Source organism: Caretta caretta, chromosome 2, assembly GCF_965140235.1.
Source record: "Caretta caretta isolate rCarCar2 chromosome 2, rCarCar1.hap1, whole genome shotgun sequence".
In the NCBI taxonomy this organism is placed as follows: domain Eukaryota; kingdom Metazoa; phylum Chordata; order Testudines; family Cheloniidae; genus Caretta; species Caretta caretta.
In genome coordinates this window covers 217,311,259-217,332,457 of record NC_134207.1, presented here as the reverse complement: position 1 = coordinate 217,332,457, position 21,199 = coordinate 217,311,259, and the positions used below count along the sequence as shown (strand labels likewise).

Here is a 21,199-nt window from a genome sequence, read left to right as displayed (position 1 = left end):
GGGACATGATGGAAAGGGGCCATGACCGGGATGCACTGCAGTGCAGGATTAACATGAAGGAGCTGCGGAACGCCTACCGCAAAACCCGCGAGGCAAACCACTGCTCCAGTGCTGCCCCCGCGACCTGCTGTTTCTACAAAGAGCTGGATCTGATACTTGGGGGCGACCCCACCTCCATTCCAAGGACCACCATGGACACTTCAGAGCCCAGTGCAACAAGGCAGGAGGAGGAGGAGAAGCAAAGCTGGAGTGAGGGTGCTGAGGCAGAAGAAGACACCTGGGAATCCCTAGATGCATGCAGCCAGGAGCTGTTCTCAAACCAGGAGGAAGGTAGCCAGTCGTGGCAGCTGGTGCTTGGGGAAGGACAAACACCAGAGGAGGTTCCTGGTAAACGGTTTTTATTTTGGGAAGGAAGTTATTCTGTGCAGGCTCTTGGGGTGAGGAGGGTTAGGGCTGCATGCATGCCTAGATGCGGAATACGGCATTGATGTGCTCTCTCACATCGCGGTAATTGGCCTCAGTGATCTTTGCAAAGGTCTAATCCAGAACTTGGGCAATGCGCTTGCACTGGTTTCTCGGGAGAGCCACTGTGGTCCTTGTTCCAGTAAGGCTAACTTGTCCGCGCCACTGTGCCGTGAGGGGTGAGGGGACCCTTGCTGCACACACAGGCAAGCTGCATATGGGCCAGGGAGGAAGCCGCATTGCAGTAGAAGACCCTCCCTTGCTTCCCAGGTCACCCTCAGCAGTGAGATATCTTCCAGGATGAACTCCTGTTTAAAATGTGGGGACAGTGTTCAGTATAGCGGGCCCTGCTGTTGTCGGTAGCTACCGGTGTGGTACTCTGCTCTTGTTCGATGATGATAACAGTTGGCTGCATGAGTGTTCCCTCTGTGTGCTGTCCCAGCTCTGCGCAGATAGCTAACACAGCAGACCCCAAGAGAACCTCCCAAAATCACAGACTCTAGTAAGGTACGAAGGAACGTCGGCCAGGTTTATTGTCAAACGAAGCACAGTAATAGTTCCCTATAGACTCTACAGGGCATACTATGAATTTGTGCTCCCTGGCAATGGACACAGCTCAGTCAGTCGCAGGACACTCCACTGCCCCCTAGTTCAAACGAATCTATCCATCATGTTGTCCTTTTGACCCTGTCTTTAAGATGCACCTGCCTGTTCCTTGTTGTATCTGTGGAGTGTTCTGATGCTGTCTTGGCACAAGTTCCTCTCACACAGTTATGTGTGTGTGTGCACATGCTTCTAACAACCTTTTCTTGCCAACTTCTGTGAGTGGGACCTGCCTCTGGCTCACAGCCCAGCTTTGCTTAACACTGCCTTGGAGTACTTTGGTTCAGGCTTTACTTTGGTTCAGGCTTCAGGCCTCAGACTGGGCCTCTGATACAAGAATTTATGTTTCAGAGCCTCCCCTTACTACACCTGCTACTGTTGACTCTCCCCAAGGCACAGAAACCCAGAGGACAGTACAGACGTGAAACAATCAGTCACACTTGACCCTGTGCTTACTCACCATTTTGGGGCTCCCGTGGGTTATGTGCGCTCGCTTTGGGATGGACAAATTATGCTATTGTGTAGACTGTGCTTGTCCTTAAGTATGGGGCAATCATTGCTCTGTCTGGCGTGAACAATGCTGCCTCTGTTAAGTGTTGCATTTTGCCTTTACAGATGCAACCTTGAGATCTCAGCCGTCCGTGTTATTACCGGCCGAAAGACTCCAAAAAATCAGAAAGAGGCCATGTAGAAGCAAGGAAGACATGTTGCATGAAGTAATGCAGCATTCAAGTAATGAAAATCAAAAAGTGCAGGAGTGGCAGGACAGTGAAAGGAGGATCCGCCAGTAGAATGAGGAGCGCCGGCACAAAAGCGCGGTGCTCCGGCAGCAAAGCACGGATCGGCTGATAAGCATAATGGAGCGCCAAGCGGACTCTATCCAGGCGCTCGTAGCCATGCAGGTGGAGCACTACCGCGCCCGCCCACCCCTGCAGCCCTTGTCCCAAAACTCTTTCCCTTGTGCCCCCCATGTCACCTCCAACCCACTTTCCCCAACATCCAGGTTCTTACCGCCACCAGCTGCCTCCAACATCTGTAGCTTCACCACCCAGCCCTGAAAACTATGACTCTTACCCACTGCACTCAACCCCTATCACCATGCAGTAAACCCATCCTGAACTGCAGCACTCATTGCACTGAACTCCAGTCAGGAAGGCTGAGTATGATAACAGGACATACGCAAATCTGTGATTGTACAGTTCCCCAACCCACCCCATTGCCCTTTCTGTTTCCCAAGCAGTTGTGTTTCTTTTCAATAAATCAATTTTCTTTTCAATAAATGGATTTTTTGGCTTTGAAAACATTCTTTATTGTTGCATAAAGTAAAAGATACCTTAGCCCAGGAAAGAAACAGGCATTGCAAATCAGTGTAGCAAACACAGATTCCTACTAACATTGGAACCATTGCACTTCACTCCCGTGCAAGTCACCAGACATTACTGGTGGCTTTCAGCCTCAAATTGCTCCCTAACCCTTGCAGCCCCGCGCTGGGCCTGTCTAATAGCCCTGCTTTCTGGCTGTTCAAATTCAGCCTTCAGGTGTTGAACCTCTGAGTTCCATGCCTGAGTGACTTGTTCACCCTTCCCTTCATAAATGTTATGGAGGGTACAGCACGCGGATATAAACGCAGGGATGCTGTCATCGGCCAGGTCCAGTTTCCCATACAGAGAGCCCCAGCGGCTCTTTAAACGGCCAAAAGCACACTCCACAGTCATTCTACACTGGCTCAACCTGTTGTTGAACCGCTCCTTGCTGCTGTCAAGGCTCCCTGTGTAGGGTTTCATGAGCCATGGCATTAAAGGGTACGGTGGGTCTCCAAGGATCACAACGGGCATTTTGACTTCCCCTATGGTGATCTTCTGGTCTGGGAAAAAAGTCCCAGCTTGCAGCTTCCTGAACAGGCCAGTGTTCTGAAAGATGAATGCGTCATGCACCTTTCCAGACCAGCCTGCATTAATGTCAATGAAATGGCCTGCGTTAATGTCAATGAAATGCCCACAGTGATCCACAAGCACCTGGAGAACCATAGAGAAATACCCCTTCAGATTAACGTACTCAGAAGGTAGGTGGGCTGGTGCCAGAATTGGAATATGCGTGCCATCTATCGCCCCTCAGCAGTTAGGGAAACCCATTTCTGCAAAGCCATCCACAATGTCATGCACGTTACCCAGAGTCATGGTTCTTCTGAGCAGGATGCGATTAACGGCCCTGCAAACTCACATCAACACGATTCCAACGGTTGACTTTCCCAATCCAAACTGCTTAGCAACTGATCAGTTGCTGTCTGGAGTTGCCAGCTTCCAGATTGCATAGCCACTCGCTTCTCCACCATCAGGGCAACTCTCAATCTTGTGTCCTTGCGCTGCAGGGTGCGGGCGAGCTCCTCACACAGTCCCATGGAAGTGGCTTTTCTCATCCAAAAGTTCTGCAGCCACTGCTCGTCATCCCAGACTTGTTTGACGATGTGACCACTCAGTACTTGTTTCCCGAGCCCAAAAGCGGCGTTCCACGGTGGTGAGCATGTCCGTGAATGCCACAAGCAAACTCGTGTCATATGCGTTACTCGAGTTGATATCATCGTCGGAGTCCTCAATGTCACTTTGGATCATAACCAAACGTGACGTGCTGGCGAGACTCGTCAGCATACTTCTCAGCAGTTTGGGCTCCATTCCCGCAGACCAAAAGGGAAGACAGAGCGCGCAGGACAAAAAACATTGAAAGATGGCGCCAAATGTGGATGGAAGCACAGGGATTGCTGGGATGCAAACTGATGCATCACGGGGCGTTGGGACAGGACCCAGAATGCCCCGGCCCTCCAACCCCCTTCCCACAAGCCACAGCGCCAGAATGGGAAGAGGTGCTCTGTGGGATAGCTGCCCATAATGCACCGCTCCCAATGCCGCTGCAAGTGCCGCAAATGTGGCCACGCCAGTGCACTTGCAGCTGTCAGTATGGACAGACTGTAGCACTTTCCCTATTGTGCTCTCTGAAAGTGGGTTTAACTCAAAGTGCTCTACATCTGCAAGTGTAGCCATGCCCCTAAATGGCAATTAATCCTCAAGCATTAATTTGTCACATCAATAATTAGTGCCATAAAATAATTAAATTTCTATAGTTTCTTTCCGTGATTAAATATCAACCAATAATGCTGGGAAGATTTTGTAATAAGACAAGTTTTCAGAGTATGTAGGGGAAAAGCTGAATTGAAAATTAAGAAATTTCTGCAGGGGATTGATATTTGATTGAAGTAAATGGTTTTTCTTACCTCCACTCATTAATAAAAGTAAGATGAGCATTAGAATTCTTTGGGATTTCGATCCCATTCACAGTGTGGTAGTCATTCTCTGCGTCTCCATCAAATGAGCCGCAAAGTCCTAAAGTGTTCTTATAATCTGAACTGGGCGCCCGGAGTGTCAGACTCATTCCCCATTCACTCACATCAGCACGAATGAAAGCTCCAGAAGAAAATGAGATCTAAAAAGGGATTGATATTACCACAACAAATAGAAACAACTAATTATTAGGTATAAAATATCAGACAACAGGGGAAACAAATAGGGAAGTGCCAGGTATATAGCAGTTAAACTCCTCATCTGACTAACCTTTCCAGAACTATTTTTATATTGCATCTCACAGTCAAACCCTACAAGCCAGTGTGGTAATTTCATGGCCACATAACCTTCATGACTGTCAGATATATTATACATTGTAGTCCTGTAGGACTTCATGGTTGTTAGCAGGGATAAAATGGAGGACCAACTGCTCCAAAAACACAAGGAGCCAGAGATCAGCTAAGCATAGAGAAGATCAAGTCACTCCATGTATGCTGGCACCAGGGAGAGGGGACATACAGGTGCCACCAGAGGATCACCTAACACTGGGGTCACGCTCAACCTTCTAGCTGGCTGTGCTGGCTTTAAGACCAGAATCTGATGGTAGTATGGTGCAAAGTCACCTTCTACACATGAGAAGCTGGACCTAAATGCTCCAGAATAACTCAAGAGAATCTCAGAGTTTTATTATTTTAGTTCAAACATCCCTGCAATCTATTTGAAAAGGAATTATGTGTTTTAAGAGCAAAATCTTCTGGATAGATGTAATAAGATATTTTCATAGATTAATATGGCCAGAAGGGACCATGGTGATCATCTATTCTGACTTCCTGCATAACACAGGCCATAGGACTTCCCTGAATTAATTCCTGTTTGAACTAGAGCATATCATTTAAAAAGCATCCAATCCTGATTTAAAAATTGCCAGTGATGGACAATCCACCACAAGCCTTGGTAAATTTCTCCCAGGGTTAATTATCCACACTGTTCAAAAGTTTTGTCTTATTTCCAGTCTGAACTGGTCTAGCTTCAACTTCCAGATACTGGATTTGAATAGGGACAGTCTTTCAGTAGATAAAGTGACAATGCTTTACCCATAATTATTTTTCTTCAATGCTAAGCAATATTTCTGTCAGTTTAATGTGGAAAATGCTTTATTAGAAAAAAAGTTGATAATTAAATTGCAGCAAGCAGGTAAAGAACATAATCATTCTTCATTAAACTGGTTTATTTCTTCTGTAATCAGAAACAGTTAGGTCTAGGCAAAAGGAAAAATAAGGATGCTTGTACATACATAGAATAGCAAAAAGTGTTACTCTTGCATGGTAATTAATAGTACAAGAGATGACTGGCACGGGATTAGTAGCTGAAGCAAGGAGATGGGACTTTACAACTCCTGGTTTTCACTCCCAATTCTGCCGTTGACTCACTGAGTAAATTTGGTCAAACTGGTTAACCTCTCTATGTCTCAGTTTCCCTAGAATGGGGATAATGATACTTTTCTACCTTATAGAGGTGTATTGATTAATTGATTCATATTTGGGCTCTTCAGATGAAGTATACGAGATAAATGAAAATCTGGCCACTTTTATTTCAGTGTCTAAATGCGGATTTTGCCACCCACATTTAAAATGTTGCTCTTGGTTCTTAATTTACTAAAATTGTCATGCAGCTGGAATATCTAAAATTATAAAGCACTGAGGCCTAAACATTTTCTTTGTAATTCAGGCTTCAAAGGATAATCTCCTCTTGACATGTGTATGTAATTTTCAAGAGCAGCGGTGGGACTCATCCATGTGTTCTGGAAGGATATTTTATCCTTTTGATTCAATGGGATTAGAGTTGTAAGATAGGCTTTATTGTACTGTTTCACTATAGAAGATAACACAGGCTTTGGCAGTATGAATTGGCAGAAATACCTTCCAAAATGAATAACACCACAGCAAATAATATTTACCGTGACTTTTCTTCCTAGATAGGATTCAGTGATCCTGATATTGCTTCCCATTATGTCTCTACTCTTTACAGATAAATGTGGCTGTGACTCATGTAGTTGACCGCTGCACATGTCAAATGCAATTATATCACTTCCTTCTTTGGCAACAAAGCCACAGTTACATGATGCTGGGAAGTGAAGGCTGCCACAGTCCCACTGGCGCACATGAACTTCAAAATCCCGAGATGTACTCTTATAGAGCACAAATGTTCCAGTTTTAAAATTATCGTACAACCTGGGAGCAAAAGAAAAGCATGTGACATCATCTTCATCTTCAAGTATAATAAAAAGCTGCAACATGCTTTGTCAAAAACTTTGCCTCTAAGATACAAATTTCTAATATTTTATTTGCACTGTCTACTGTTTTCCTTACAAAGTGATCTCCATGCTCTAAGTAAACCAAACATTAAAGTTAAAAATAAATTTAAAAAACCTTTTTTTGTTCTAGAAATCAGCATAATGACTTGTTACATGGAGAGAGCTGTAAATCAAAAATTTAAAATAAGAGAGATCAGAGTATATTAAAAGTAGACTTCACTGGAGCTGCAGTGGGAGGTGCAGAACAACATCTGGGAGGGTGGAAGGATGGGCAGGTGGTGTAGAAGTGGGGAGTGAATGTATGTATGGAAAGATAGCCAGGAGGACAAGAGGGTTTTACATCAAAGATTGGCAGTGTCAAGAGAAGCACTTTCAACCTTTTGATATGAGAGAGGCCATTACGTGTCTCTAAAGGGTTAAATGATTTAAACAGGAGGAGCCTAAACTGTCAGGTGGGGAGTGTTACTGAAGTGTGTAAATACCACGTACAAAAATGGTTTAGAGGATCACAGACTTGGGTAAGGGTCAGTTCAAACTCAACAGCAACAGAACAGCAATGTGCATATTCTTGGAGACACAAAAAATGGTTTAGCTTAAACACAAGTCGTGGCTTTTTTCTCAGGAGGGAATTTTCTGTTCCTACAAGGATAAGCATTCAATTTACCGGTATTAAATTAAACAAATGGAAGATTGTTTGGAAGCTAACAGTATGTCAGGACATATATAGTGTCTGAAATTTAACTACAACATAAATAGTGTTTAATTTTTGCTATATGCACAGTGACCTAGTAGACATAGTGCATATGTGGTTGGGATGGCCATCCTACTGGGTTTGCAAGGCATTAGCTAGTGATTCACTAAAGACAATTGCTGTGTACTTCTTGTTTACAGCTTGTAAATAAAGAGGTTGCATTGTTTATTCCAAATCATCAGCCTCTCTCTTTTTGGCAGCATGCTTTCAGCAAGAGAATACCATTATAAATCACAAACAAGCCCAATCCTGCAGTATCTCCATGGTTAAATTGCCCACTGAAGAGAAGTGTCCTGTGAAGCTAACTCTCACTGAAGTAGGAATGACAGAATCAAGCTCATTGTTTTGTTTGTTTTTTACTGCTCGTAACATAAGGCCCTCTGTGAAGAACATGCTAATAAAATTTTTGCTCATGTGAGACTATGCTGCAACACAGTTGGACTCAGGGAAGGAATCTCTAGCCCCAATATACACTGTAGGGCCATCCAGTAGCTGACCCAATCCTGGTAAGAGAAGATGCATTTCTCCCATCCTAAATGGGGTTCACCCTGTGGCTCTATACTATGTGTGGATGAGCATCCTTGTTTGGGGACCACATGTTCCCTTCCAGTCAGCCCTGTTACCCTGACAAGAACCAATGGGAACATTTTTCCTGTGGTGCTCAGGCAGTGCATAGTTTGTCCTGCATGGATTCTCTTCTGCCTTGACCCTCCCCATGCATTAGAAATGCCATAGAAGTGGGAAAAGTACAACAGAACTTGCACTCATTGAGGGCACGGAAGCTGCTCTGTCCCTGTGTGAAAAGGCTTTGTGGTGATGTGTGAAAGGCAGCTAGGCATATGACTGGCTCAAATAGCATTAACCCATACACCACTTTGCTAAGTAAATTATAGGTAGTTGCTAGGAGACTGTGCTGATGGAGTGGCTGTTCACTGTCTCAACCCCTCCCATTCAGCCAATCCTCCTGAAATGTGTGTGTTTTATCGTACACATATATAGAGAGTGAGCAAGAGCGCCTACAGGTAGCCACCATTCCTCCGCTGGCATGCTCCCCAGCCACACTTCACAGGAACAATACAATTTGCCTCACTCTATTGCCATGCAGCAAAGAAAAGCATCTTGCCTTTAGAAATACAAATAATAGAAGCATTACTATGAAGTCCGTACAAACTGAAACATGTTTATCCCTATTGTTTTGGGGATGAATGTGTGGAGGAGACGGGGGAAATGTACAATAAGCAATTTAACAGTGTTGCTAATATAAGTTCATGAAATCATTTATAATTAAAAGTAGCAATCCAATGATTACCTGCCATCAAATGTAATTATATGTGGGTCAGTAAATGAGTAGCAGTAGGCAGAGGGAAGATCCTTTACTGTAATCTTCAAAACAAAGAGATTCACAGTAAGTAACTGTTATCAAGTCAGGCAATAAATTACATAATCTATGTACTAATACTAATATCACATATTAGTTACTGATCTTAAAACACCAGTTTGCTTTATAATCAATCCATTTTCAAATCTCTTTCCAAATTTTATTTTTTACTATTCTCAGTGGTCAAGTTAGCTTTAAAATATTAATATTTTTTAATTCAAAAGACAAATAGTTCCATTCAAATGAAAATGGAAAACTTCTCCATTAGAAATTACAGTGTGATTCAACACAGCCTGACTGAAGCCAGTGGAGGTGCTGGCCCTTTCTTTTTTAAAAGATTTTAATGTGATGGTTTTCAACCTGTATGCCTTCTGGGATGTAGCGGTTCCACAGGAAATTGTCACTTAATATAGGTTCCACCATAATCTTGGTAACTCTGTCTCCATCCTGAGCAAAATCTGTCACAGCAGTGAAATGAACAATAACCTGGCTACAGGTTCCATTAATGCAGGGTTTCTGAAGAAGATCCACATCACAGGAAGAAAGAGCCAAGTTTAAACCTAGCTGCTCTTTATCTGTTTTAATGAAAACCAATCATTAGTGACTTATTTAGAGGAAAAATCAAATCAGAAGGTATTTTGTCCCTTTAGTGTTTGCTTGAGAAACCAATAAAGATTTTGCTGGTACTGTGTAAGTAAACAATGAAACAGTAAGGCCTTCTACTTTCCTGATATTTTGGTAATGCTAAAGCTACCTGGATCTCCATTCACAGATAAGTTATTGGTCTTGGATTCTACATCTATAACCATATACACAAAACCACAGGTCCAGTCCTACAGTCTTTCCCCAAGCAAAACTTTCATGGAAGTCAACAGGAGTTCTGCTCAACTGCAGAAAAAGTATAATAATGGCTAAGAGTAAAGACTGCAGGACTAAGTGCTATAATAAGCAAGAGCAATGCAATGAGTCATGGGGAGAATCTTTCATTCTGAATTTCCTTTGCTTGCACTGGCTGATGTGATAAAATTAGCAATGTGCAAACGCAGGGTCCAGTCCTGTTCCCATTGAAGTTAATGGCAGGGGGGCTGATGGACTGCCTGTAGGAGTCAACTGAAAGCCTTCTATTAATTGCAGTGGGTGTTGGATCAGGCTTTTGCTTCCCAAGACCTTGAATGGCAGCAGATTTGACCTTTGACTTTTTTGTGCTAATATATACTATATAACATATCCCATAATTTACAACCACACCAAAAACATCTGAAATCTAAAGAGAAGGTTTAGAAGTACATATTCAAAGTGGTAAACATAATAAAAATTAGGACAATACTTACCTTGATCAATAGTATTTAATTTTAATGAGATTTTGCAGTCATTTTCAAGTTGGCTAAATTTGGGACAAGAAATAGGAATTCTACTTTCTATTGTCAGTCTGTATTCTTTCCCATCTTCTGATATATTGAGTGACTCAGGATGCAGCTGGCATATAAAAAAGCACACTAAGAATGCAAATATTTACTTGAGATTATCTTACTCTGTGAACTACAGTAGTAACACAAAATTGCATTTTCTGTATAACTTTTGAAAAGTTAAAATACAATTTTTACAGCTGTACAAAACAAATATGCTGTCTATAAAGTCGTCTCCTAGTGAAAGCAAAATACTGAAGAAAACAAAAACATTATATTTCTCTTAGAACCTGTCTCTGTAAACTAGCAATATAGATCCTTGTATACAGGGGTGAAAGTAATTTAAAGGACTTACTAGTACTCCGGAGTCCTGAGCGGGGGAGCGGGGCCTCAACCGGAAGAGGCGGGGCCTTTAAATACCCCCGCCCTTTGAATCAAGATTTAAAGGCCCTAGGGCTCCAGCTGGGAGCCCTGGGGCCTTTAAATCACCCCTGGAGCTACCAGCTGCAGAGGCAGCTGGGAGCCCCGGGGTGATTTAAAGGGCCCCAGACTCTGGCCACCACTTCTGCAGCGGAACTCCGGGTCCTTTAAATCACCGCGAGAGCCCTGCCGCTGCTACCCCAGGGCTCCAGCTGCGGGGCTCGGGTGGTGCTTTAAAGGGCCCGGGGGCTCCGGCCACTGCGGGAGCCCTGGGGCTTCGGGAGGGTGCTTTAAAGGGCCCGGGGCTCCCCACAGCGGCCAGAGCCCCTGGCTCTTTAAATCACCGCCGGAGCCCTGCCACTGCTACCCTGGGGCTCCAGCAGTGAGGCTCAGGGGGCGCTTTAAAAAAGGGCCCAGGGGCTGCGGCTGCTGCGGAGAGCCCAGGGGGCGCTTTAAAGGGCCCGGGGCTCCCCACAGCGGTTGGAGCCCCAGGCCCTTTAAAGCGCGGCTGGAGCCCTGCCACTGCTACCCTGGGCCTCCGGCAGTGGGGCTCGGGGTGGGGTGGCGGGGAGAAGGGGCTCTAAAGGGCCCAGGGCTCCCCACAGCGGCCAGAGCCCCTGGGCCCTTTAAAACGCCCCCCTTTAAAGGGCCCTTTAAAGCTCCGAGCCCCGCTGCTGGAGCCCCAGGGTAGCGGCGGCAGTGCTCTGGCCGTGCTTTAAAAGGCCCGGGGCTCCTCCTGCTCTGGGGAGCCCGGGGCCCTTTAAAGCGCCAGCCAGGGGAAGCCGGTCTGGTCTGGCACGACATACTGGCTCTTGCCGGTACGCCGTACCGGACCGTACTGGCTTACTTTCACCTCTGCTTGTATAGTACACGTAAGAGAATATGGTTAGGGCTAATTTACAAAGAACGCTTAAATTGAGCTATCAATACAGGATCCAATTGTGCATGCAAAAATTGTGTGGAAAAGAAAATATGTTCACATTTCACAAAGCATACTGCAGAACTTAGTAGAACATGGGTCCTGATCCTGCCGAGATTTATGCATGTGCTTAACTTTATACACTGTGAGTAATCCCATTCACAGTGCATAAAGTTACGCATGTATATAAGTCTGTGCAGAATTGTGGCCTTGATTCCTAGCCAGTGGAACAGTCCCTAGGGGGGCATTCTAGCTGGCATCAGTGACTGCAGAGGCATAAAAGTAGCTTAGGAGGCAACTTTGCCTCCCCCACCTCCCATGGAACTTGAGCTCCGCACAGTTGAAGTTTGTTCCTTATTAGTTCACTATCAATCCATTCGGAGTGTCCGGGGTCATACATTTTCTTGTTGCTTACTTGGTCCCACCTTCTCTTCATTTAGCATCTTTAGCAAGTGTGATTAGAATAAAAAAGCACAAAAGAAATAACAGCATTTGAAGTTGAGTTCTGTCATCATCTACTGATGCCAGAGTTTTTAATAGGCAAATAATCTTTTAGAATATTTGCAATATTGCTACAACTGTAATGAACAACAATAATTAGAAAAGCTTTTGTTGCAAGAGAGTAGAATATTGTTTCCCTTCCAAAATACCTTAATGCCAGCAAAAAATTCACTGCTCTCAACAGGTGGGCTTTGTATATCTGGTTTTTCCAAGAAAAAAGTAGAACTGCTACAGAAGATCTGCAAACAAAGGTAAAACAGGAGTAACAGAACAACAGTTTTTTAAATGGCCATGTGGCCTATGTAGGATTGGTAATTTACCATGACTACTAAGCAACTGGCCTTCTGATTGGCTACTAATGCAAAGTCACTACCGAACAGCCCAGGTAAAATGGTAGGGAAATGTTTTTACATCTTTTATTTTTTGGAGGGGGGTGCTGGAACAATTTATATCGTGGGGATGCTGAAAGCCATTGAACCAAATTGTATACCTTGTGTATGATGGAAACTACTTCAAGCCAGCAGCACCCCCAGCACCCCTAGTTCCAGCACCTATGGGGGGGGGTGAGGAGAGAGCATTAACCCTAATTTTAACATTGATGGATAGAAAGCATCTTGTTGTTAACCCCTCTGTTCTTATAAAAAGTACTGGGGGTTCTGCGGGCTTTATCCTGCTCCCACTGAAGTAACAGCATAACTTTAATTGGTTTTAATGATGCAGGACCAAGCCCATAATGTTCATGAGTCATCAAGTGTTTCACTTTACATCTAACCAAAAAGACAGATCCTCCAACAACACACTGGCCTGACCACCATATCAGACCCGTGGTTTGTTACTAATTCAGGAGAAGTGCCTCGTGCTGAATCACGAGCACCACTTGCTGCAGCAGCTAGACATTATAGGCTCTTACCTCCATACCGATCCATCCCAAACTCACTTTATTTACAGGATTTTACAAACTCACAGTAGAAGGTAGCAAAGATGCAAGTTCAAGCTAACAGGGGCACAATGCACACTGTACATAGATTGATAGCCCCAAGACCATGATGGCCATAATCACTACTCATGTACCCATGAGGTTTCTGCACTCAGATTGGCATCACTGATTATAAACAACAACTGGAGGCACAGGACTGCTGCCAAGAAAATCTGTACAGAAAGACGTTGGTACCCTGCCTTTAATATTTACTGTTGCTATCTGCTGAGCATATATGAAATGATAGGTTGGTAGATAAAATGGCCACTGAGGACAATAATATATTTACAAATATACAAAAAGATTCTATTAAACATACCCTGTCTCCGAGTCTGAGGTTTATGCCATCCAGTTCTAACAGTGAGAATGCCTGAACTGTTGTCTCTCGTCTCAGTTCTTCTTTGAAGTCTTCAGAAGCCAGCCTGGACCAAGTTACAATAAATCCCACTGAACTATTTGCAAGAGGAACATCAAAAGTACACCGTAAGTAAACACTGGCTTCAACCAACTCTGCCACAACTTCCAGTGAAGTAGGAGGTGGTGGTGGTGGGGATGGAGATGATGAAGGAGACAGTCTACCTACCACAAAACATAAAATGTACAAATAAAAACAGAACAAAAACATAATTTGTGAATTTCATTCTGAGGAGAATCAATATTAGTTTATGTTGACTGAACTCACATTGAGAAAGTTTTAAATATCAGTTATAAAAGTAAGAATGTTTACTCTTTCCATATATAGACTTCTTTTGCAATTACATTTTACAAAGTCAGTGAAATAAAGAAATCTGGTGAGAATCACAATGAGAAAAAAAAATTCTTTTTGCTCGTGATTAAAATAAGAAAAGTCCTTTTTCAGATATTGATTACTCATAGACTGGAGGGAAGGGTGAAAGAATTAAAGAAGACTCGATATATTCTTTATAAGAACATTTGGATAGCAAAACTACCACAGCTTCTTCAAGAGAGGGGAGGGGAGGAAGGTAAAATGGAGTGAAATAAAAGGCAACAACAAAATCTTGCCAGAGAGCCAAAAGTAACAAGCACAGCAATTCGACTGGCTGAGAGGAACAACTACTTAGCCTGTAAACAAAACTAGGAATGGTCTAAGTGTAGTGGGACAGTTGTAGGCAGCAGAGTTTGCAAGAAAGTGGTGCTGTTGAGAGCCAGCATTTAGGTACGAAAGGAATCTGCAAATCAAAGTAACTTGTAAATCAACATTATTAACCATGATTATTACTTATTTAGTACTTGTGTATGGAGTCATAATGTGAATCACATTTTACACAGCAATTACAATCTAAGGCCCTGCAACAGATCATATGGAGAGATCTTAGGGCCCCAAGGATTTCCACTGAAAACATTGCCAGATGCACATGTGCAACTCCAGATTAATAAAAACATAAATATAATAGATTATGACTAAACAGAAATATTTACTGAGGGTACATCTATACTGGAACCCCCTCCACCTCCGCAAAGCAATGAAAAACCCTAAATATGTTGACAGTATTCCTTTCATGGATAGACATTGAGATGTGTATTTGGTATAAGTGCCTGAAAAAGCACTAAAAGTTCAATTTTTATTATAAAACTATTAAACCTGAAAAATAAGTTTAATATTTTAAAGTTCCTTTCAGAATGTCTCAGACCCTGGGCTCCAACCCAAGTGGGAACACCTACACTGCTATTTTTAGACCTGTAGCGAGAGCTCTGTGAGCCCAAGACAGTTGACCCGGGCTCTGAGGCTCACCTCCATAGTTGTTTTATTTTGCAGTGCAGGCGTACCCTGAGATACAAGCTGTTTCTTACCTGATTACTAACGATGCTGTTTTAATTTCTTCTAGGCAAAAGGACAAGACACTTCATTTACCAACAATAAATGTAAAAAATATAACAAAATCTTGAAATTATTAGGTCCTGGGTATAAAGAAAATCTTGAAAGTCAAGACAAAATACTTACTATTACAGACACCTTGAGTTTTCACTTCCCCAGGTTCACATCTTTGTGGTTTTGCTTCTGAAACAACAATAAAGAAGTTCCTTAAGTAGTATATCTATAAATAGATTAATTATATACCAGTTTTCTTAAAATATTGCTGCATGTTAAGTAATGATAAATATAATTAAAACACTAATTAAAGGCTAACTCTGGTATCTGCAAATAGATCAATCCTCACTATCAGGATCACATAGGACAGTGATGAGAGTCCGTACAAAACCCTAAGATGGATATATCAAATAAATAGGTTGTGTCAAGGGGCAGGGCATGGAGCACCGACACTGCCCTCCCACACTGGCTAATACAGAGACTGTTTTTCAGCATGTTCCCCTGGATTTTGGCTAGTGATTAACCAGGAGCTAAAGCACGCCCTCAATAGGGATACTTTTCTGAATAAGAGCCTAAATGCTTTATGGATTAATTCAGACCTATGACTTAGCTGAATTCCATGTAAATTAATTTTGAAAAATGATCTCTCCTACAGTGGCCTAAGAGATATAGCATTTGTGCAATTGCCATTATGCAATTTGTGCAATATGCAGCAAGAAAATCTCTCCTGACTCTTAATGAGCACAACAGCAGTGGTGCCTTGATTAAACATGAAAATACTTGGACATTTGGAAACATTTTAAAAAGCAGCTAGACACTCATAAGGTAAAAGAGAAAGACTGAGATCCAACCACACTGAAACACTCATGAGTTAGCAAGAATGGGGAGCAGATTATGCTATTCCATAATCCAATGATACAAAGTTTGTATTTGTTTCTCATCTCATCTGGCAATTGCTTTTTGAAAACTGGCATTTTGCAGCTGTTAAATGCTAACGAGGAAACAGCAGACAAGGCAGCAAGAAAAGCACAAAAGTAAAAAGGACTTTGCTTGTATGCTTTCAGTTATTAGGAAGAGGCAGGTATTAGTAATGGGTGATTCGATCATTAGAAACATAGATAGCTGGGTTTGCGATGACCAGGAGAACCGCATGGTGACTTGCCTACCTGGTGTGAAGGTTGCGGATCTCTTGAGACATCTAGATAGACTTATGTGCAGTGCTGGGGAAGAGCCGGTGGTCATAGTAAATATAGGTATCAGTGACATAGGGGTGAGGGATAGGAGAGAGCTCCTGGAGGACAAAATTAGGCTGCTAGGCAAGAGTTTGAAGTCCAGGACCTCCATGGTAGCATTCTCTGAAATGCTTCCAGTTCCACGCACAGGGCCAGTTAGACAGGCAGAACTGCAGGGTCTCAATGCGTGGATGAGATGATGGTGTAGGGAGGAGAAGTTTAGATTTATTAGGAACTGGGGAAACTTTTGGGAAAGGGGGAGCCTATACAGGAAGGATGGGCTCCATCTAAACCAAAATGGAACCAGATTGTTGGCACTTAAAATTAAAAAGGTCGAAGAGCAGTTTTTAAACTAAGGGCTGGAGGAAAGCCGACAGGTGTGGAGGAGCATGTAGTTCGGACAGAGACATCCCTTACGGGACAATGGAGATTGTCTAAGTCCTAGTAAGGAGGAGAGTATAGAAGATGATAAAATACATGTAGGCTCTAATAAGAAACAGTCAAATGAAAAAAAGTCTCATTCAATTACATCATGTAATGGGAAACAGCTAAAAAGTGACAAGTTTTTAAAGTGCTTATATACCAATGCTAGAAGTCTAAATAATAAGATGGGTGAACTAGAGTGCCTAGTATTAAATGAGGACATTGATATAGTACGCATCACAGAAACTTGATGGAATAAGTATAATCAATGGGACACAGTAATACTAGGGTACAAAATATATTGGAAGGACAGAACAGGTTGTGCTGGTGGGGGTGTGGCACTACATGTGAAAGAAAGTGTAGAATGAAATGAAGTAAAAATCTTAAATGAGCCCAACAGTACAATAGAATCTTTATGGATAGTAATTTCATGCTTCAATAATAAGAATATAGCACTAAGGATATATTACTGACCACCTGACCAGAATAGTGATAGTGATTGCAAAATGCTCAGGGAGATTAGAGAGGCTATTAAAATAAAAAACTCAATAATAATGGGGGATTTCAACTACCCCCATATTGACTGGGTACATATCACCTCAGGAAGGGATGCAGAGATAAAGTTTCTTGATATCTTAAATGACTGCTTCTTGGAGCAGCTAGTCCTGGAACGCACAAAACGAGAGGCAATTCTTGATTTAGTCCTAAGTGGAGCACAGGATCAGGTCCAAGAGCTGGACCGCTTGGTAATAGTGACCATAATATAATTATATTTAACATCCCTGTGGTGGGGAAAACACCACAGCGGCCCAACACTGTAGCATTTAATTTCAGAAAGGGGACTACACAAAAATTAGGAGGTTAGTTAAACAGGAATTAAAAGGTACAACGCCAAAATGAAATCCCTGAAATCTGCATGGAAGCTTTTTAAAGACACCATAATAGAGGTTCAAATTAAATGTATACCCCAACTTAAAAAACACAGTAAAAGAACCAAAAAAAGAGCCACCATGGCTAAAAAACAAAGTAAAAGAAGCAGTGAGAGGCAAAAAGGCATCCTTTAAAAAGTGGAAGTAAAATCCTAGTGAGGAAAATAGAAAGGAGCATAAACTCTGGCAAATGAAATGTAAAAATATAATTAGGAAGGCCAAAAAAGAATTTGAAGAACAGCTAGCCAAACACTCAAAAAGTAATACCAAAAAATGTTTACGTACATCAGAACCAGGAAGCTTGCTAAACAACCAGTGGGACCACTGGACGATCGAGTTGCTAAAGGAGCACTCAAGAACGACAAGGCCATTGCGGAGAATCTAAATGAATTCTTTGCATCGGTCTTCACAGTTGAGGATGTGAGGGAGGTTCCCAAACCTGAGCCATTCTTTTTAGGTGACAAATCTGAGGAACTGTTCCAGATTGAGGTGTCATTAGAGGAGGTTTTGGAACAAATTGATAAACTAAATAGTAATAAGTCACCAGGACCAGATGTTCTGAAGGAACTCAAATGTGAACTTGCAGGACTACTAACTCAGCTTAAATCAGCTTCTGTACCAAATGACTGGAGGATAACCACAGGCCAGTAAGCCTGACTTCAATACCGGGAAAACTGGTTGAAACTATAGTAAAGAACAAAATTGTCAGACACACAGATGAACATAATTTGTTGGAGAATAGCCAACATGGCTTTTGCAAAGGAAAATCATGCCTCACCAATCTACTACAATTCTTTGAGGGCAGTCAACAAGCACGGGGACAAGGGGGATCCAGTGGATATAGTATAATAGATTTTCAGAAAGCCTTTGACAAGGTTCCTCACCAAAGGAAGGCTATTAAGCAAAGTAAGTAGTCATGGAATAAAAGGGAAGGTCCTCTCATGGACTGGTAACTGGTTAAAAGATAGGAAACAAAAGGTAGGAATAAATGGTCAGTTTTCAGAATGGAGAGAAGTAAATAATGGTGTCCCCCAGGGGTCTGTACTGGGTCCAGTCCTATTTAACCTATTCATAAATGATCTGGAAAAAGGGGTAAACAGTGAGGTGGTAAAATTTGCAGATGATACAAAACTACTCAAGATAGTTAAGTCCCAGGCAGACTGTGAATAGTTATAAAAGGATCTCTCAAAACTGGGTGACTGGGCAACAAAATGGCAGATGAAATTCAGTGTTGATAAATGCAAAGTAATGCACATTGGAAAACATAATCCCAACTATACATATAAATGATGGGGTCTAAATTAGCTGTTACCACTCAAGAAAGAGCTCTTGGAGTCATTGTTGAGAGATCTCTGAAAACATCCATGCAATGTGCAGCAGCAGTCAAAAAAGCAAACAGAATGCTGGGAATAATTAAGAAAGGGATAGATAATAGGACAGAAAATATCATGTTGCCTCTATATAAATCCATGGTACGCCCACATCTTGAATACTGTGTGCAGATATGGTCGCCCACCTCAAAAAAGATATATTGGAATTGGAAAAGGTTCAGAAAAGGGCAACAAAAATGATTAGGGGTATGAGGAGAGATTAATAAGAGTGGGACTTTTCAGCTTGGAAAAGAGACAGCTAAGGTAATATATGATTGAGGTCTATAAAATCATGACTGGTGTAGAGAAAGTGGATAAGGAAGTGTTGTTTACTACTTTTCATAACACAAGAACTAGGAGTCACCAAATGAAATTAATAGGCAGCAAGTTTAAAACAAATAAAGGAAGTATTTCTTCACACAATCCACAGTCAACCTGTGGAACTCCTTGCCAGAGAATGTTGTGAAGGCCAAGACCATAACAGGGATCAAAAAAGAACTAGATAAATTCATGGAGGATAGGTCCACCAATGGCTATTAGCCAGGATGGGCAAGAATGGTGTCCCTAGCCTCTGTTTGCCAGAAGCTGGGAGTGAGTGACAGGGGATGGATCACTTGATGATTACCTGTTCTGTTCATTCCCTCTGGGGCACCTGGCATTGGCCACTGTCAGAAAACAGGATACTGGGCTAGATGGACCTTTGGTCTGACCCAGTATGGCCGTTCTTATGAAAATATGACAAAATTCAGTCCATGTCTACACAAGAGAGCACAGTGGCACAAGCGTACCGATGCAACTGCACCGCTGTAAGATCTCCCATTTAGCCACTCTATAGTGATGGGAGAGAGCTCTCCCATCGATGTAATTAAACCACCCCCAACAAGCAGCAGTAGCTATGTCAGCGGGAAACACTCTTCCGCTGACATAGCACTGTACACACTGGCTCTTCTGTCGGTGTAACTTACATCACTCAGGGTGTTTTTTCACACCTCTGTGCAGCATAATTTATATGACAAAAGTGCTAGTGTTGACATAGCCCCAGTAAAGCTGCAGAAAGAAGTTCTTGGCTTCAAAACGTGCTTCAGGCTCAGAGCACCCATGCAGCTACCCTTTGCCAGGTACTGCTGTTACTCTCCTATATCAGATTAATAGTGGGAGTTTGAGGCCCATGAAATCCATTGACCAGATCTCTAACTGGTGTCTCACACCCTCTCTCTCCCTTTTTTAGTAGAAGAAACTTTTCTGTTAACAGAGTCATCAGATGTAAATGGAACTTTTCTAATCTATTACGTCATGTCATGAGGTACACTCTCTACTAGGGTGCCTTCTCCTGACGGCTTGGAAATTAGCTTCTTCCAGATCCAACCTCACCTTCCGTTGTTTGCCAGCAGCACCGCTCTCCCTCTCTCTGACTCGGGTGCTCCCTCCTCATAGCTTGCCCCTCCAACAAAGTCACTATGTGTTTTCCCCCATCCAGGGTATCAAAATCCCAAAGGACAAACCATCCCAGGCAGTCTCCAAATCCGCTGCCCTCAGTGGCTGTCGGGGAACCCAGACCTGTCCTCTATTCCTGGTTCCAGCTTAGGGACCTGCTAATCAGCAGCCAATATCTGCAAGATCTCACCTTGCTGCCATTTCGCTAATGCCTTTTCCTACTCTGCCTCTCTCAAGCTTCTGCTTCATCACACTTCTGGGTAACCCTTCCTTCATGGCCTGGATACCCAGGGTTCCTATTCTCCCCCTAGGTTTCCTTCCTTCCCTCACCTATGTCCAGAGAATAGCTATAGACTCCCTCACTGCAGCCCTTTTCTGCTGCCATCTTCTTGGCTTTATACTAGGCTCATCTGTTCCTTTTCTGCTTGGCTCCATCAGCAATCCAGGGTTACTTAGGCCATCTAATTTCCCTCAGTTGTGACTTATACACTTAACTGGCCCCTTCTCAGCCTCATTAACCCTTCCTAGGCTAGTGTGGTGTGAATACCGCATCACAAGTTGTTTATAAAATAATGTGATTTAGTGCATTAGCAGATCTGTATTAATTAAAATAATATATAAGGCAGCGGTACTCAACCTGCGACCGCATGCGGCTCAATTAACAGACAGCTGCAGCCCAGCTATGTGCAAAAAAAATTTCAAAATTTGCCACTCTGGTCTGGCAGGGGGCGGGGCTGGCGTCTTGCAGCCTGCACCAGCGCTCCTGCCAGCAGGGGGCTGGTGAGTGCCGCAGTGGGGCAGAGGGCTAGAAAGTGGGTCTGTGGGTAGTGCGGGCTCTGGGAACTAGGGGTTTGCCCCAGGTTTTAGGTGCTCCTGGCCCCGCTTCTCGTGTGCTGGCTGCCGGCCCCACTGGGCACT

General features: G+C 43.0%; 1 protein-coding gene across 2 annotated transcripts in view; it reads right to left on the bottom strand.

Annotated features, from left to right (window-relative positions):
- VWDE (von Willebrand factor D and EGF domains) overlaps window positions 1–21,199 on the bottom strand; it is a 73,023-nt gene that overhangs the window by 32,748 nt on the left and 19,076 nt on the right. For both annotated transcript variants that reach the window (XM_048837198.2, XM_075125836.1), the window contains exons 4-11: window positions 15,026–15,082; window positions 13,382–13,641; window positions 12,236–12,325; window positions 10,172–10,316; window positions 9,201–9,415; window positions 8,772–8,845; window positions 6,355–6,628; window positions 4,331–4,539 (exon numbers count right to left, since the gene is read on the bottom strand). In XM_048837198.2, coding sequence (XP_048693155.2) covers window positions 4,331–4,539; window positions 6,355–6,628; window positions 8,772–8,845; window positions 9,201–9,415; window positions 10,172–10,316; window positions 12,236–12,325; window positions 13,382–13,641; window positions 15,026–15,082 — 1,324 coding nt within the window. The remainder of the gene's footprint in view (window positions 1–4,330; window positions 4,540–6,354; window positions 6,629–8,771; window positions 8,846–9,200; window positions 9,416–10,171; window positions 10,317–12,235; window positions 12,326–13,381; window positions 13,642–15,025; window positions 15,083–21,199) is intronic.